Here is an 18,401-nt window from a genome sequence, read left to right as displayed (position 1 = left end):
AAGTACAGACCATGAAAACTGAAAAAGGTAATAGTGATTATGATGATAACTAACTATTATGTAGTCAATAATATTAAGAAGTTACATAATTAGGTCTACCTGGAGTAAACTTTACGAATATGACTTGGGTGGACGTCTGAACCCTGCTTACTATTCATTTGACCTAGTTCCTGTTTTTATCTACTGAATGAAGAATTTATTCCTGGTATGTGGATTTTGAGGCAAATCTGTCACTCTTTGACTCTCAGCACTTATTTTAACACAATTGCAGAGAAGTTTATTTTTTTTTTAGTTGCTTTTAGTCTTACCAGCCTCTTTGCTCCTCCGCTTTCTGGCCATAGAGGCTTTTTTTGTTGTTGTTGGGAACCCATAACTCGTGACTTGGGTGGAGCTGAAACCCATCTCTCATTTCATGGTTACAGGAATTCTTGCCTCTCCTTTGCCATGGTGATGGATTCAGGGATGGGCACAGATCCAAGGAAAGCAAATTCAAGTCCTCCCTGGGACCTTTCTGTTGTAGTTACCAGGAAAGTGGCTCTTTATAGGGATTTGCTCAGTTGGTTGGATCTGAGTCTGGTGCTGCTGTTGGCCGTTTGGTGTGACAGGTGTACAGACTAATATCTGAGAGATAGAGGATAGAACCTGGTGCCGTCATTTGGTGCCCTGGATCCTGCTTTGCCTGAACTCAGTTTACTCTTAGACTTCTTGGTCGTGTGAACTAACAAACCCATCTTATTTATTTTCGCTTGAGCTGATTTGAATTGTTTCTGTCACTTGCAACTAAAAAATTTCCTGGTTGATGTAATATCCCACTGGTGGTCTAATCTTTAAAAATAAAACAAGTCTCAGGTCACATTTATTCTTGCCGTTACATGAGGTGAAATTGTGGGCATCTTGGTTTCATCACTAAGATATTATGTGTGCAACTAAGATAATCTGGCAGCCGAGGGTACCAGTAAGTGCTCTGAGAGTTTTGAGGAAGCAGATGTCCTGATCTGTTCATCACTCTAGACACCCCTGGAGCCACAGGGGCAATGCTAATGTCTCTGTGGCAGACTGGAGCCAAGGAATCCTGGATCCCCCAAAGCCACATACATGTAATATAAAGAAATCTGAGTGGAAGTTAGGAAACCCGTGTTTAAGCTTTGGCTCGCCACTGATTTGCCAAATGATCATGAACATTTTTTAGATTCTTTGGCCTCAATTTCCTAGTTTGTGTAATGCGTGGGGGTAGCAAGGTGAAAGGGGACATGGTGGCTTCAGAGTGGCCTTGGGATGAGGTTATAATAAGAGCCCAGGGGCAGAGAGAGGTTTGGGGAGGCCCATGCCTGCACTCTAACTGCTTGTGGCCAACCTGCTGTCTGACATCTAAGTTAAGGGTTTGACTAAAGGGGCGAAATGAACTAGTAGGACATAAGCGCATTTGGGGAAGACTGATTTATAAGTCAAAGGACACAAGGAAGACTAAAAGTGGCCTCATGCAGACAAGGGCTTGATAAATACTTCTGTAAAGAATCTACATTGTAAAAATTACCCGGTGAGTTTCATCCAACTGAAATACTTCACTAATCTCCCACAGATGACCCCCCCCCATGCCTTTGTAAGCCTAAAATAAAGTGAACATGCCATACATTTTAACTTTGTAGATCTCTTTTGAACAAACTTTCATCTACTTCCATTCGTATAATATTTAATAACTACAGTAACTTTGCTTCTCACATAAGTGATGAAAGTGTTAACATGAATGTATGGTTTTTTGGCCTTAATAAGGCTATCTAAACAGTTCTAGGTTGAAAAAAATTTTAAATGAAAGCAATCATGCATGTGTTGTATTAAGCTGCCTACACACAGGAAAGAGGGATGGGGAAAATTGAACCCATAATTAGAAATAATTTCTTATTTTCAAAGCAAGGCCGTAATTAATTCCCATAAGACCTACTCATGAATCATCTGAATTTAAGCAAGGTAGCTTCTCAGTGAACACTCCAGGATGTTAGTTGTTTATGAGATCTATCTGGTACATAGAATTGTCAGATATAAGCTACTTAAGAATATATGCCAAGATTTTTGTTTTACTAGGGATTAATTAAGCCATTTTAAAAATAGGATGAGTTATTTAGCAAGACTCATTATCTATTGATGTCAGTACTAGTTTGTGATAATATCTCTGCATTTTCTAGTTAATAGAGTCAGAAGGCATGTATTCAGAAGGAGTTACAAAAAATTAAAATATATCGGTATTTTTTAGACTTTATCCACTTTTATTTCTAGTTTAAGGTTTTTTTAAGATGCAATTTTAAAGGAAGATAGTTCAGAACAGTGATTTGCATTATTTTGTATGATCTAATCTATTCAGTGGCATTCTTGAAATTTTTCTAAAGTTAAATAGAACATATTGGCTATTCTTTTGGCATTTGAATTTTTATTTCAAACTTTTTTGTTTCTATTTTGAACAAATTTACAAATGCATATCTGAAAAAGAAGCTGTTCCCCTCCACCTAAGTATCTATAAGGAATCAGTTTATTAATTATTGATAACATTAATTATGTCTGCAGAATCAAAACATAAAATAATGTGGTAGGAACTAGATAATTATCTCTGAAATGATTGTGTAAATCCATAGGGAAATTTGATTTCCTACAAATCATTTTCTGTTAGTTCTGCATTCGTCTATCTCTTACTTAGACTCCCCAGTGGTATTTCTAATCATTTCTGAGATCAGCAGTGATCAGCTGTTATCCATGCCTCTGTGATTTATACAGATGCTTTATATTAAATACTGCCTGCGCATGTTATGGTACTTTTATTATACATATGCTTGACCTTTACAGTTAATTCCATAAGATGCTTAGGTTCCTCTAGGCTGTGACAATTTCTCAGACTTCTCTTGTTTCTGATGACCTTGACAGTTTTGAGAGGAACATATTTTTTTGACATTCTCTTTTCAAATGCTTTCCAGAAAAAGAAGTATGCAATAAAGGTTACTCTCTCCCCATGCCACAGATGAATTTCTTTTCTTTTCTTTTTTTAAAAATTTTTTTTGAGGAAGTTTAGCCCTGACCTAACATCTGCTGCCAATCCTCCCCTTTTTGCTGAGGAAGACTGGCCCTGAGCTAACATCTGTGCCCGTCTTCCTCTACTTTATATGTGGGACGCCTGCCGCAGCATGGCTTGACAAGCGGTGCCATGTCCGCACCCGGGATCCGAACCGGTGAAGCCCTGGCTGCCGAAGCGGAATGTGCGAACTGAACAGCTGCACCACTGGGCTGGCCCTCAGATGAACTTCTTTGCCAATGAAGATTTAACCCAAAGAAGGAGAATTTCTCATTGATGGAGGAAAGCTATCATCACTTATTACATTTTAGTGCACGTATAGGAATGAGAGAGTATACACCCATATGATTTGACTTCCAAGGTGTATGAGAAAACATGAAAAAAACGGGGGGTAATTTTATCGACAGAAGGGGTCGAGGGACCTCTTATAATATCTTCATCTGCTGTGAGCAGGTGTTTTCTGTCTTTCTTGAGCCTGGAGCGAGAGGGATGCTGCTGCATGAGGGATGCAGAGAAGATGAGGTGACTGAGAGAATGGGTTCATAAAGACCAGATTGTTTAGTAGGGTAGGTTTGGGGTCGCTTCCAGTGGAATTCTTCTCTGGTTGCCGTGATTAGGCAGGGCCTGGCTGAGTGATGGAGGCAGACCGAGGGACGAGGTGACCTCCCTCAGTTCTTGAGTACTTTTCCTACAGAACCTCTCAAGGTGTCTGAAGTCCAGAAGTGTTAATGGCATCAGACCTCTGCTGACTAGAGTAGCCTGATTTAGCAAACAAAAATACAGGACTCCCAGTTAACTTTGAATTTCAGATAAATAACGAACAATTTTTTTAATATAAGTATGTCCCAGGCAATATTTTGGACATGCTTATGATAAAAATTTAACTGTTTGTGTGAACATTCAGTGTCCTGTATTTCCTCTGGCAACTCTACTCTGCACCATTTCCTTGGTTCCCCTGGGTGTGTCCAGCGGGGAGGGGGAGAACCGAAAAGGAGAAGGGTGAGAGAGGACAGTCTCTGGCCTCAGACCACCACTCTCGGGGAGCTGTCACCTTTATGTGAAAGATATGTGACATCACTTATTCTCAAAAGCTACCCCAGGTCAGCTTTTGAAGAAACCGTGGGCCTCTTAGATCTCTAGAACAGCATTCTTTTTGTCTCCTTCTTTCTCTCGTCATTTTTGAACAGATACCTAATGTCTGTATCATATAAACTGCCTCCTTTAATATATGCAGATCCTGAAGAAAATCAAACCCAATGGGATTAGAAACATGGGGCAATATTTTCCCTATAGCCACCAGTTTCCTTCCTATCTGTACTCCACCCGCTGCCCCCCAGGCTCTGGATTTATGGACCAGTGGTTAGTGTCATGACTTTCTCCTCCTACTCCTCCTATCTAACTTCTGGTTTTCTCAGATGATGGAGAGAATAAAAACTGGACTGCACCAAGATTCCTCAGGCAGTGGATAATTGAAAACTAAGTATAATTGTAAAAATTAAGCGTTAAACCATGTTATGTGCCCAGGAATAATTTAAACAAATATATAGAATAATTTAACAAACTAAAGAATTTGAAACTGATATAAGTATGCTCTTGGCCTCTAAGGAAGTCAGGAAGAGTCTTATGCTTAATACCCTTCACAAATCAACTGGGTCGAAATCAGAGAGTGTTGAAAAGCCTTCTTGAAATAGAGTTGGCAAACCATGATCTTTTAATGGCATAAATTCCCATTAGCATCAACTGCTGCATAAATAATATTCATTATTGTGATTAGAAATGCTAATTTCTTAGAGTAATCATAATTTCCTTTGATCTTCTATGGCAGTGTTTTTTTAAATTGCAGGTTATAACCCACTAGTGGGTCGTAAAATCAATTTAGTGGGATAGAATCAGCATTAGATTAGAATAGAAAGTATTCAATTTCATTGCATATAGTCAATGTAAATATTATTTCATGTACTTTAATTTCAGTTTTCTAAGTACACATGTATAACTACTTGGTTATAATATAAAATCTATTTCATATGGTCTGTCACGCACATAACAGTCAGAAAACAAATATTCTGTATTACAACAAATAAATTCTACGAGCGATCCAAAGGTAAAGCACAATTTTAAGTTTCACAAATTAGTGAAAGAGGAAGAAAATTTCTTCAGTAGAAGATATTACAATGGTTAATATGTTTTAACCAATGATTGGGCCACTTCTCCATTTGCTGTGAGTTTTGGTTCAAGGTGATAAATGTGGCCTTCAACTTATTATCAATGGGAGAAGGATGCCTTGATGCTACATGTAAGTGAGGGCTATAGGGTCAGGCCGTCTTGCTGCTTACTGGTCAGCTCATTTTGGGCAAGTTACTGAATTCCTCTGTGACTCAAATTCCTTGCCTAAAAAATGGTCCTTGTAATAAGCTGGTCATCAAACTGTTGTAAAGATTAAATGAATTTATACATAGAATGCATGTAACAGGTTTTGGCACTTAGCAAGTCCTCGATAAGTGTTAGTTACCAGCTTTATTACTTTTTCTTATTTTGATATACAAATGGCAAATATCAGATAGTTACTAGCTTCAAACTTTTAATTTTGTTTCTGATAAATGGAGAATGGGGCCCAAAGTATGCTTGGTGTTTCAGCCTTTGCATGGTCCCTTAATTCTCATGCACATATGTAGTTTTTAGTTCACTGGAATGAAATGCTTTAGAGCAGAGGTTCTCAACCTAGGACACATGATACACTTCACAGGATTGTGAACTTCCTGAAGTGTGATCAGGATCTTGAACGAATGTGCGTATGTACACTCGGGGAGTAGATGAAGAGGATAAACAGGTTCTGGTGTCAAAGGGATCACATGCGATATGGTGAAGAGTTAGATATACTTGGATCTGAGTCCAGGCTTATTAACTAGCATGGTAGCCTTGAGCAAGTTATTTAACCCCTTCTTGCTCCACGTACCCCATCTTTATAATGAGGATTAAAAACAGCTCCTACATGACATAGTTGTTGCAACAATTCATGTTTACAGTATTTGCAAAAAGCTTAGCACTTAGCATAGTGGCTACCACATCATGGGTACTAAGAAACCATTAGTAGTAGAAGAAGGGTAAGTAGAGTGGAAATTAGAATAAAATGGTTGCTATACTGAGTTTTAATTTTGAAATGCTGAATCTCTCACTGAATCATTGAGTAATCCATTCATCCCTTCATTTATTCAACAAAAATTGATTGAATGCTGCCATGTGTTAGGGATTGTGCAAGGCGCTGAGAAAGCAATGATGGACGAGACACAGTGTCTGCCCTCACAGAGCTTAGAGTCTAGGGAGACCTACAAACAGGCTGTGACCAGCCATGTGATAAATGCCTCAGCAGGCATACATGATGGGCCTCGGGGAGAATGTGGGAGACATCTCTAACTCAGAACCACATTCAACAAGGTTTGTGGCTTTGTTTTGTCTTATAATGCCAGTTTTCACTTCAGTGCTGAACAGAGGCAACTTCCTTTTGTTTACGTCAATATTGAAAATTATTAGTCAAATGTCGTGTACCTATTAAGGGATATTAAGGGTGAGATTTGATCTGCAGAGCCTGGAAGAAACTGGTCTTCTCTTGGATATGGCTCCAAGGATGAGGTGATGTACTGAGAACTCTTTATAATATTGGGACTAGAGAACAGGAGAAACACTCACCTTAAAAGGCAAATCATACAACCCAGGGCATTTCTATTTTTGCCTCAACTCCAGGCTGCTTAGACTTAAATTTAATGCTCAATAATAACAGCTACAGTAGCCTAATTATTTTGGTTTATTTCTTTGTCCTTTCCTCTCAATGGTTTTGATTTTCCAATTTTAGTATATTATATCACTGTATCTCTATATCTATCATCTCTGCCATATTTAATGGTTTTTAAAAAGTAGACAAGATGATAATTATTAAATAACCTCAGTAACTTAGAGTCTTACATTAGCCTTTTGCTTTATTATTTTTATGATTCAATGGAATGCATGAATTGTATATTTAAGCTTTATGAAGTTGAGTCACACTGTAACAGGTCTATTACAGGATAATTTAATAGCAGTAAAAGTGTCTTGCTGGAGAGGTCCTTATGTTATCAATAATTGGATGTGTCATGGTATCATTTGGGATTATATCCACTATTAGGAGACGTAAGGTTGCTGTGTTAATCCGTTTAAATTATTTTTGCACTCTCTGGACACAGAAACTCTTTTACCTTTGAGCAAAGCTGTCAGGATAGCTAAATCAATGTCTTGGTGTCCTTCTGATCCCATCCGAAATACCGTAATCTGCAATTTGAGACAAGGTGACCATTAGCAAGGCATTTTTTTCCCCCAAGAGGAATTAAATCAATAAGACCATATCTGAACACAGACGATCTTAATATATATATAAAGTAGATTCTTAACCACAGGGAAAGCATATATAGCAAGAATTCAATTAAAGGGCTCTGCAATTCATTAAGAGGGAGATGCCTCCATAGCTTTCTAACAGAAACCACCTGAGATAATTGTGTTGATTACAGTTACAATGAGGAGAAACCAGAGACCAAGGAAAATGTCCTCTTCTATAATTTCAGTTTTAAAATTAAACTTGCAGGATTTACAAAAATGTGTAAGCCGTAATGTAAGCTATGAGTTGAGAAATCGTGTTTAAAAATAGCTAGTTAGTGGGCCCTTCATTCAGTAAATGGCCTCACTTTCTGTGTGTGCATGCGTGTTTGCGTGTGTGCGATATAGCCATCACTACATTTACTCCTCAGCGATGGGTACTCAAGAGTTTCAACACTGTGATGCCTCTAGATCCTTCAGTCCTCTCTATAACTTTGAACGCTTTTGAGAATAACTTAGCAGTACATCCAGGTTGTAAGAAGGGGAAAGCAGACAATACAATAACATCTTTGCTTTTGGTAATCCAGGGAAGAAAAGTATTCTCTGGGGATGAGTAATGGGAAGGAGAGTGAAGAGATCACAGAGAAGGATTATTACATGTTGGATTAATACAAAGTCTACCAATAATGCTTAACGATAATGAAGATTTTTTTCCAAGTCAGAGGGAAGCTACTTAAGGGAGCCAAAAGTTTATTTGAATATCTACACTGAATTACTACTGTACTCAACTGCTTTAGACTTCCAGTTTTTCTATCTGTAAAGTGGGAAAATGATAGTGCTTGCTTATTTCCAACAACATAGGAACTAAACTTTGTAGAATTTGCTAATATATAATTCTAAGTTTTGCCACTATGATGGAGAGAATAGCCACAGAATCATAGATTATTAATCAGTTGCCTTAATCAGTGAGTTACAAGAACAGCTATGAAAGGAACTCAATAGTTCTCATCATTTTGTCTCGTGCCTTAAACATTGGGAAGAAGTGAGGAGAAGGAACAAGATCACATGAGCACCTGACTTGGGAGCTGCCTAACTTTTTTGTATCTGTTTATGTCCTCAGGTCAGAGCCTGGGGTGAAAGTAAGGCAGAGATTGCAAGTTGAAATTCTTTTATAGGCGTTTGAACTCAAAAATGTAAAAAATATAGAGAGGCAGAAAAAATCCTTCTATATGCTGTGTTTGGCTCATGGGCCAGAGCTGTGATCTCTGGTAAGGCCTGTGGAGTGGAGGTGTGCCCCAACTCCATTAGAATTGCACAGAATCTGCTCCAGCACAGCAGTGGTTTGGCGAAAGTGCCATGAGGCATTCTCCCAAAAGACTATTGATGCCCCCACAGAATCCACTTGGTAGATGAGAGGCAGCTCTCCTCTGCTCTGAGCTCAGGAAGGGGTGCCGGAATTGGGAAGACAATGTGAGGTCCAATGGAGAACGAACGAGGGGGCAGAAGTGGGATTTTGGCTGACTCTGTTACTTAACTCTTTAACCAGTGCTGGCTATGGTCTGAAAGGTATTATCGTGTACTCAGCTGGTAGTGAGTTTAGGAGAATCAGGATAACATCCGAGCCCATTGTTTTAGAAAAGTTCAGAAATTAGTCACCCAACGGAATTCCTTAAACATTTGACCTACTTGTTCTGCAGATGCCTAAATTTCACTGCCTAATTAGAGATCATATTTGAGATGCAAATTCTCCTGAGGCAGCAAATAGATAAATTTACCCTGAAGTATAAGATTATCAGGATTTCCTAGGAATGGATTTGAAGAGGGGATTAGTTTATAGTGTAGGGTTTTTTGTAAATTGTGAAGAATTTCAGGGTCGGGGCGGTGGATACATGGATGTGTGTGCTGTTGTTTGTCAAGGAGACTGAAATGGAACAGTATACCAGGGCTTTGCAGTTTTTCTGGAAAACTAATGTGGAGGGAATGGCTACCCACCTGTCCATGCACCCACCCTGGTGTGCTTAGGTTGAAGAACCCAAGGACCCCAGAAATAAGGAAAGAAAGCACCAAGGGGAGATTGGAGGATCCAAAGACGAAATTTATTTCATAATTTTGCCTTGAGCTGACCTGAGGTATAAGATCTCCATCACTACTCTAAAACTTTATTTGAAATTAAAAAATTTAAAAATATGAATTACATAATTTATATGTCTGCCTCAGGAAAAATAAAAAAGATACAAATCAAAATAGTAGTTTTGGAGTATGATAGGTTAATATCAAATTCCTTAGTTTTGGTGTATTATTCTTTAAACAACACTGGCTTTTATTTGCTAATATTTTATTTAGGATCTTTGCAACTATGTTTGTAAGTGAGGTTGGTACGTGTCACCAGTCTTGCCTGGTTTTGGTATTAGGGTTGAACTAACTTTTCAGTATGAATTGGGAAGCTTTTATTTACTTATGTCCAGAACGGTTTACGTAACAAAGGAATTCTGCTTTTGGCAGGTTTTGTAGGACGTTTGTAAATTATCTAGCACTGGATCATTTTTAGAGATAGATGGCTGATCATCTTTATAATTTTTTCAACAGTTACTGATCAGTTTCTGTTTTCTGCCTCTCCTTGACTCAATTCATATATTTTCCTAGATAATCAAACATTTCATCTAGATTTTCAAATTTCTTGGTATACAGTTGTGCATAGAACTCTCTTATTATTTTAAAAATCTCCTTTATACCGAGAATTATATGGCAGTTTTTTTCATTCCTCTTTATTTCTCACTCGATCAAAATTAAGGTCATTTTAAAGAATCAGGTTTTCATTTTATTGATCAATATTATTATTTATAATTTAAAGTTATTTTCTGCTTTTATCCTTATCCATTTATTTCTTCTATTTTTGCTTCCCTAGCGTTTCTATCTGGAATTTTATGTTGACTTCATGTTCAATTTGTTTTTATTCTTTCTTGTTTTCTAATAAACGCAGTTCAGATTATGTATCTCACGTATTTTTATATGTGCTGTGTCATTTTCATTCATTTTTAAATATCTGCAATTGATTTTCTCTTAGTTAAAGCTGTTTTTAATATTAGAGTGTATAAGTATATATACGTATATTTGTAACATTTTGTAAATGTGCTATTTTGTTTGAAAAAAGTGTATATTCTCTTATCTGCTAGGTATAGAGTTATAGATTTAGATTACACATTCTAAGTTTTTATTCAAATACTCTACATATTTACTTATTTCTTATTTCAGAGAAACATGTAAAAATCTCCTATTATGATTATCACTTCACAATTATTCCTTGAAAGTAAACAGTCCTTGCTTTGTATGTTTTGAAGCTTTTTATAAATGTACAAAGGTTCAATCTTTTCTCTGTGGATTGCACTTTTTAGCAACATATAATATTTCCATTTAATGCTGTTGCTTTGTATTATATTTTGTTTTATATTTATATTGTAATTGCCACATGTACTTTTATGAGGGATTATGCTTTGTGTGATATATTATATTATTCCATCTGGCATTTGTCACTTTTCTGTGGTCGTTTTGTTTTAGGTGTGTATCTTATAAACAGCAAGGCTGGATGTTTTTTCAAAAACTTAATCAGAATCTCTCTCTTAAAGGCAGAAGAGAATCCAGCTTCATTTAATATGATTACTGATTTTTTTGTCTTATTTCTTCCATCTTTATGTTTTCAATTTTTGAGATTATATTTCCCTTCTACACCTTTTTTTTCCTTTAGAAATATTATATATTTGCATAGATAATATACGGACATGGCAGAACAAAATTTCCCAACCAGTAGAAAGGGATATATGGTGAAAATTAAGTGCATCACTCACTTCTGTCACCAGTTCTCTAGCATCCCTCAACAAAGGTAACCAGTATTACCAGTTCTAGAATTGTTCCAGACCTATATAAACAGAAGTACACATATGTCTCCCTTTTACACAGGTGGTGGAAAGCTTTATGCACTGTTTTACACTTTGCTTTTGTCACTTGACAATCTATCCTGGAGACCATCGCACTCAGCCGCAAAGAGACGTGAATCACTGTTTGTTGACTGCCTAATGTTTCATGATATGCATGCGCCTGACTTATCTAACCAGTCCTCTGCTAATGAACACGTGGGTCGTCCCCAGTCTTTTGTTATTATAAACTCCACGGCAGGAATACCCTTGCGTGCACATGGCTGAGTGTATCTGTGGAACAAAATTTGTAGATATGGAATTTCTTGGCCCACGTATTCTGAGAGACGTTCTTTAATTCATCGCTCTGTTTCTGCGCCCAGGGCCTCTCCTATTTCCTGCCTTTGTTTATTTCGATCCTGTATGGTAACTGACATAACTTTCAACTTCACAGTAGTATGTATTTTTCTCCTGTAATGATTTGGAAACTCTAGTTTCTCTACTTGCTTTTAATATTCCGGGAATTACTCAAAAGTTCTTGTCTCCCAATATGGTATCTTTTTTCATCGCCCTCCACGCTGAGCACTGAAAGGGATTCATTTAAGAAATATATTTTGTTTTTGTCCTTTTGCCTTTGATTGTCATTTGAGGTACAGGAAGGGAGACAGGCACATATGCTCATTCTATCAAATCTCACCAATGTGAATTTTAATAGAAAAAATTTTAAATTAGGTGGAAATAGAATTTATTAATTTAATTGTTCTATGAATGATTTAGTAAATAAAGTTTGATTTTCCTTTATTATAAAATTGATATTTTTAACGTGTACACTAAAAGTAACTCTCAGATTTGTTTGACATTGTTGGTTATTTTGGGAAAACACTATGGAATACAGGGAGATTAAAGTGAACTTCAAGATTCAAAAGAACAAACATCAAACATCTTGTTAAAAAAAAAAACCAAACATTTCCCCAAATTCAGTTTGACATTTTATATCTTCAGCTCACTTGTGGACAAATTGCCTTAGTCTGGATGGAATTCTGATTCTCACATTGAAGGAGAGCTGAATCTTTCAAAATGACATGATTTCCCTGTTTTCCACCCCTCCAGCCTGTCTGCCCACCAGCTTCTCGGCTCATATTCTTCCTCTCCTTTTGTACCCCCTTCAAAGTCGGAAATGAGGGTGTCGTATTTTTCACCCTCATCACCTGCATGCACGGGATTCACATTGATTGAGCATCTCTGTGCCAGGCACTATTTAGGTGCTGGGCGTAAAGCAGTGAATAAAACTGACAAACAACTCCTGCCTCCATGGTGCCTACTTCTAGTGCATTCTAGTGAGGGGAGACAGAGGGAAAGTAAGTCAGTATGTGGTATGTCAGACTGTGAAAAGTTCTGCACAGTAGGGCTTCTCATGTTTACCTCCTCCTCCATCCTCACTGTCACAGCTATTGTGCAGCCTGTAGCATCTTAACTACGACAGTCATTTCTCTACTGGCCTCCCTGATTCTGGTCCTTCCATTCTGTTTGCCTAGTCAAGCAACCTTCCTGATTATATCACTCTCCTTGTTAAAATGTTTTAGTGGCCTCCATTGCCTATGGCACAAAGCTAAAAATTCTTAGCAGGGCATTCAAGGAATGCCAACATCATCACGCTTCTGGCTATCTCCTTAGTCTTATTTCTTGCTGATACATCTTCATTGCCATGCCCTTGCTGCCACTCCCACCACCACTGTCACAACCCAACCCCACACACCTGATGCTCCAGTCATGCTGAACAATTTCCTCCTTTCAGGGCCCCTGATGTTTTTTCTATCCTCTTAGTCTTGGTTCATTCACTTCCCTCTTTTTGGAATGCCCTTCCCTCTGCTTGGTGAACAAACTACAAGCCTTTCATTTGACATGTGCCACTGAAGAAGCCCTTCTGTATCATTAGGATGGAACCCTCAATTCTCCTTGTGCCCCCAGTATATGCTGTAAGGCTATCTGGTATACCACTTTAACCTTTCGTTGCTCTTATTTGCACGTCTGCCTCTTTGTATGAAAGAGAGGTCCATTTGCAGGCAGGGTCGCTAGTCCTTGCTCAGTAAATATTTGTTGAGAGGATGAATTTTACCAAATGGCTGTGTTTAGGAAACTGGTCTGGAGAAACCAAAAATTAAAAAGTAGCACATTCCACACAAGAATGGTAACAGAGCTAAAGTGAATGGGCCTATTAGGCTATAGACCAAGAGTGTATTTCAAGTGTTAAGAGCTAACTTTAACACAAGAGTCTGGACTGGACACTATTTTATTGCCAAGCACCTAGTCAAACATTATGTGATAAAAACTGGAGCTGCCTGAGCTTTAGAAATTATTTATTGAGGCTTAGCGTGAATGTGACATTTTTGAGATATAGGTAGCACCAATCAGCCCAAAAGTATGTTTCACCATAGTGTTTGAAATTTTGGTGCCATGTAGATTAAACCAGTCTTTTTGAGAAAAAGACTCAAAGCAAGAATATATTACAGAGAAATGAAAAAAAATCCAGAAGTATGGAAATAACTTAGGAAAGGTAATTTTATGTTTGAAGATAATTTGGTTCAGTTTCTGGGCAACAAACCTAAATAACAAAATTTACCACCTAAGTATATTCACCACCTAAATCACAAAATAGAGTAGATGTGGCTGAATTGATGATGACTTCCTACTTCTAAAACCCAGCAGGTCTGATAGTTGAACAAGATGAGAATACAGAAAAAACACTGGGAAAATTAAACTGACTCCCTTTCAAGATGTCTATTAATTAGCTTAATTTGTGATTTATATTTATGTCATACTGAGCAATGAATATGTGAAAGTAGACATGGATATCGAGGCAAGTTTTGAAGATGAAAATAACCATTTTATTAAACTGAAAAACATCTATAAGCTGCAAGGACACTCTGATGAATCTATCAAAAATAAAAAGGAACATTCCACAATCATGTCATGCTGTGTTAGAAATGCAAAAGATGATATCTGAGTTTGACAGGTGGTTTGCAACATGTCTGAGAATTTTAGAGAAATCCCATAGCTACCCAATAGATAATCAGCAAAGATCTTATGATTTTTTAGGAATTTAGAAAAGTCTACCTATAATACTGTTAACCAATAGGCTTAAGAACATTAAACATGCTACATCTGGAACTTCCTTAAAAGAAATATCTCTGAAATGTTTCCTATTTACTCCTTCATTTTTTTACTAAGATCTGGAGACATGCTTCCAGAAAATAGGAGCAGGGAGAGAGGGAGAGAATTAGACCCATAAGTAATTCAATCATCACAATGCAATGACTTCAAAAAATCACCAGCTTAGCAGAATATTTCCCTGATGAGTTATTAATATTGAAATTAATTTGAAACAATTGAGTGGTTAATAGAAAATGCAAAAATCCATGTTCATCAAGATATTGAATGATACAAGACTCCTGATAGGGATCTAAACACGAATCCTGGTTGGTAATGACAGTTCTTAAAGCAGATTCTGGCTTCAGTTTTCGCTTTGGCCCAATCAAAGGTGACTTGGTATGGGACGAGAACGACACAGCCTGATGAATAAGATACTGTGCACCTAAAATATACTCCCATTTGATTTCCAGCATTTGAGAAAATGAACTCCCTCTGGTTGGCAAAATTCTTAAAGCTAACATTTTGCCGAAGGTACTGGCTTCTAGAAATGAACATGCTGATTTACATGGCGGTGCGGGTCGGGAGGGGATCAGAGGAAATTCAGACACACCTGGAATTGGGCAAACCAAACATCAGTGGAAAGTGATATGCAAAATTTTTATTAGAAAATTAATATCAAAGAAGTTCAAATATAAGTTCACATAAACTATATATTGACTTTCTATGTAGTATTTTTGAACAAGACTCAGTTTCATCTTGAGGTGAGATAAAAATAAAAAATGATGCTATGGAAATGGAAATGCGATGAAACTAATATAATTCTAGTGTGTCCTACTTTATAAAGACTGTCATGTATGAATTTACACATTAGATAAAATAGGTGATTATTTGACTATCACAGGATATTTTACTATACAGTGGATTTGCCAGTTCATTTTAAAAGTGTGTTCCTTCTACCTTTAGTAAACCATTCAATTTAGGTTACTTTTAGTAATAGATTGTCTGGTAGATTAAAGCATACCCAACTTGCCACTCAACCTCATGCTCTCTCAAGGGACATTCATGCAAGAACAACTTGGCAATTAATGACGAGAGCCAGAGAATGGAGGAGGTTTTGCTTTTTTGATTCTAATCCTTGACTCCCTTTTTTCTTTCTCCCACTTTAATCTAAGAACACTAGAGTTTGTCTCTCCCACTTTAATCTAAGAACACTAGAGTTTGTCTTTCCCTCCAAGAAATGTGATTCAGAAGCTAGAAGCCTACTGGTTCAAATGCAAGAAAACCAATTTTCTTTCTTATAAAAACAATCCATGATGGTCCTTAAAAATTGTAGAAACTTTAGAAAAAGTCAAATGAAAATAATTTCATTTAATTTCATGATATTTTGTTATATTTCCTTCACATCTCCATCTCTCTCTCTTTTTTTTTCCATAGGCAGAGTGTGTATATGTGTATATGTCCATGGGGGCATATTTGTGAAATACTATTTTGTATTCTCACTTTCTTTTCCGTTAGCATTATAACCAAGCAATTTTCTTTACTGGGAACTCTTCAAAACATTATGTTCAATATCTACAGAGTATTTTGTTCAGTAGATGTGTTTTGGCTCACTTACTACCTCCATTGTTGGACATTTACACTGTGTCTAAATTTCTGATATAAATAATGATGTGATGAACATCTTTATGTATGAATCCTATTCCACATTTAGAATTCTGTCCTTAGGATAGATTTCCAGAAGTTTGGTCTTGTCACAAATTGCCTCTTATGTAGAAATGAGTATTTTTAGCACATAAAATCTAGTTGAAATAAAAGGAAGCTTGTGTTGTCCTTGAGCCAGATTTGCCAGATTTGCTGTAATGGCCTCCAGTCCCCTTAGGGGAAGTGCTGGGGGGAGGGAGGCAGTTCTTATGAAACTGGTTGCACCAACATGGTAGTGGAAAACATAGGCACATGCGTATGTTGAGAATGCAGCCTTCACACCCTGAAGCAGAGGAGCTATGAGCAGGATCAGCTCTTGTCCCTTCTCTATTTGCACCACCACTAACCACCAGGATGGGTTCAGGCTCCTGTTTTTTGGAAAAGGGGTCTTTTTTTTTTTTTTTTGAGGAAGATTAGCCCTGAGCTAACATCTGCTGCCAATCCTCCTCTTTTTGCTGAGGAAGACTGGCTCTGAGCTAATATCCATGCCCATCTTCCTCTACTTTATATGTGGGACGCCTACAACAGCATGGCTTGCCAAGCGGTGCCGTGTCCACACCTGGGATCTGAACTGGCAAACGCCGGGCCGCCGAAGCGGAACTTGCGAACTTAACTGCTGTGCTGCGGTGCCAGTCTTGAAAAACATATTGACTTTGTCACTCTCTCCCAGTTTTACTTTCTTGATTTTTCCTTTAGGTCCCAGGGCACGTAGGTCCCAGGGCAGCGCTGGCTTGTATAACTGGATGGTGCAAATGAAACCCTTTGGTGAATGTGAGCTTTGGATACTTTTTTTTTTTTAAAGATTTTATTTTTTACTTTTTCTCCCCAAAGCCCCCCAGTACACAGTTGCATACTCTCTGCTGTGGGCCCCTCCAATTGTGGCATGTGGGACGCCGCCCCAGCGTGGGTTAATGAGCAGGGCCATGTCCGCACCCAGGACCCGAACCAACGAAACACCGGGCCGCCTGCAGCGGAGCGCGCGAACCCAACCACTCGGCCACGGGGCCAGCCCCTTTGGATACTTTTTTAAAAAGCATGTTAACTCATGTCACAGTAAGGAAATTGTTCAATATGGGTCAGGAACACACCCATGGCTCCCTGGATCCATGATTGGCATGTCTTTCATAGTCTAAAGAGCACTTTGTGATCCTAAGGTGACATATAGGGAGGACAGGAAAAAGCAGCTCAGTTGATTTTGTGATGAGGGCAAAAAATGTGAACAGGCTAAGCTTCTCATCTACTAATTCTTTGGAGAATTTCAGCTGGACTCTCTAGGGGCTTAGAACTAGATGATAACCTGTCATCTACTATCTCCTGCTTTCAGTTCTTTTCCTGACAATTGATGTTACATCTTTCATTTATTATATAACCATGTGATATACCTCACTGGATGCCAATGTGACAGACGCCACAGGTTCAGTAATAATATTTCTAGACGCTTCTTTATATACATCACAACATTGGCTAGCAGAATCAAGAATGTCATCTACCATTTTGTCAGCCAGCTAAATGGGTGAAAATTTAATTTGACCCAAAGTCAAATATTTTCCATCTCGGGAAGGACATTATTGGGTTCATGTGCATTCTCTTAACATATTTTTTTTTTTTTGAGGAAGATTATCTCTGAGCTAACATCTGCTGCCAATCCTTCTCTTTTTTGCTGAGGAAGACTGGCCAGGAGCTAACGTCCATGCCCATCTTCCTCTACTTTATATATGGGACGCCTGCCCCAGCATGGCTTGATAAGTGGTGCGTAGGTCCACACCCAGGGTCCGAACTGGCAAACCCCAGGCCGCTGAAGTGGAACGTGCAAACTTAACTGCTGAGCCACCAGGCCAGCCCCACATATTTTTTTAAATAAGTAGGCCTGTCTCTGAGGAGAATATATAGGACCACAGATAGTTCATATAGGCCAATACCATATGAGCTTCTCATTAGGTTGTAATCTTCATAAAGTGCTATAGACAGAGAGGTTCTCTTGCCTCCCTTCTTAAGCCAGTCCAGTTTCCCTGGCAACAATCTTGCTGACAGTTTCTAAGGTCGGAAGACCAGATGCTCTTGGTTCACCCCTCTGGAAACCTCCTCACCAGGAGGTCATACCACCTGTTACTGGACCAAACTCATCCTCCCTTTTGGGCAGGGAAAGGCTGAGTCTGAGCCAGTGAGAGAGGCCTCTGAGGGTAAGAGGAATAACATTTTGGATTCCCTTCTCACCTTAGGAAAAGATACATTTTACAAACTTCCCT

The 18,401-nt window shown here is 38.2% G+C and overlaps 1 protein-coding gene across 18 annotated transcripts in view; it reads right to left on the bottom strand.

Moving 5' to 3' along the window:
* The window catches only part of TRPM3 (transient receptor potential cation channel subfamily M member 3), a 502,828-nt gene that overhangs the window by 116,076 nt on the left and 368,351 nt on the right, over positions 1-18,401 (bottom strand). For all 18 annotated transcript variants that reach the window (XM_070590426.1, XM_070590437.1, XM_070590427.1 and 15 more), the window contains one exon: positions 7,282-7,354. In XM_070590426.1, coding sequence (XP_070446527.1) covers positions 7,282-7,354 — 73 coding nt within the window. The remainder of the gene's footprint in view (positions 1-7,281; positions 7,355-18,401) is intronic.

This window comes from Equus przewalskii, chromosome 22 (assembly GCF_037783145.1).
Source record: "Equus przewalskii isolate Varuska chromosome 22, EquPr2, whole genome shotgun sequence".
In the NCBI taxonomy this organism is placed as follows: Eukaryota; Metazoa; Chordata; class Mammalia; order Perissodactyla; family Equidae; genus Equus; species Equus przewalskii.
The sequence above is the reverse complement of the archived record's forward strand: the minus strand, read 5'-3'. Positions and strand labels throughout refer to the sequence as shown.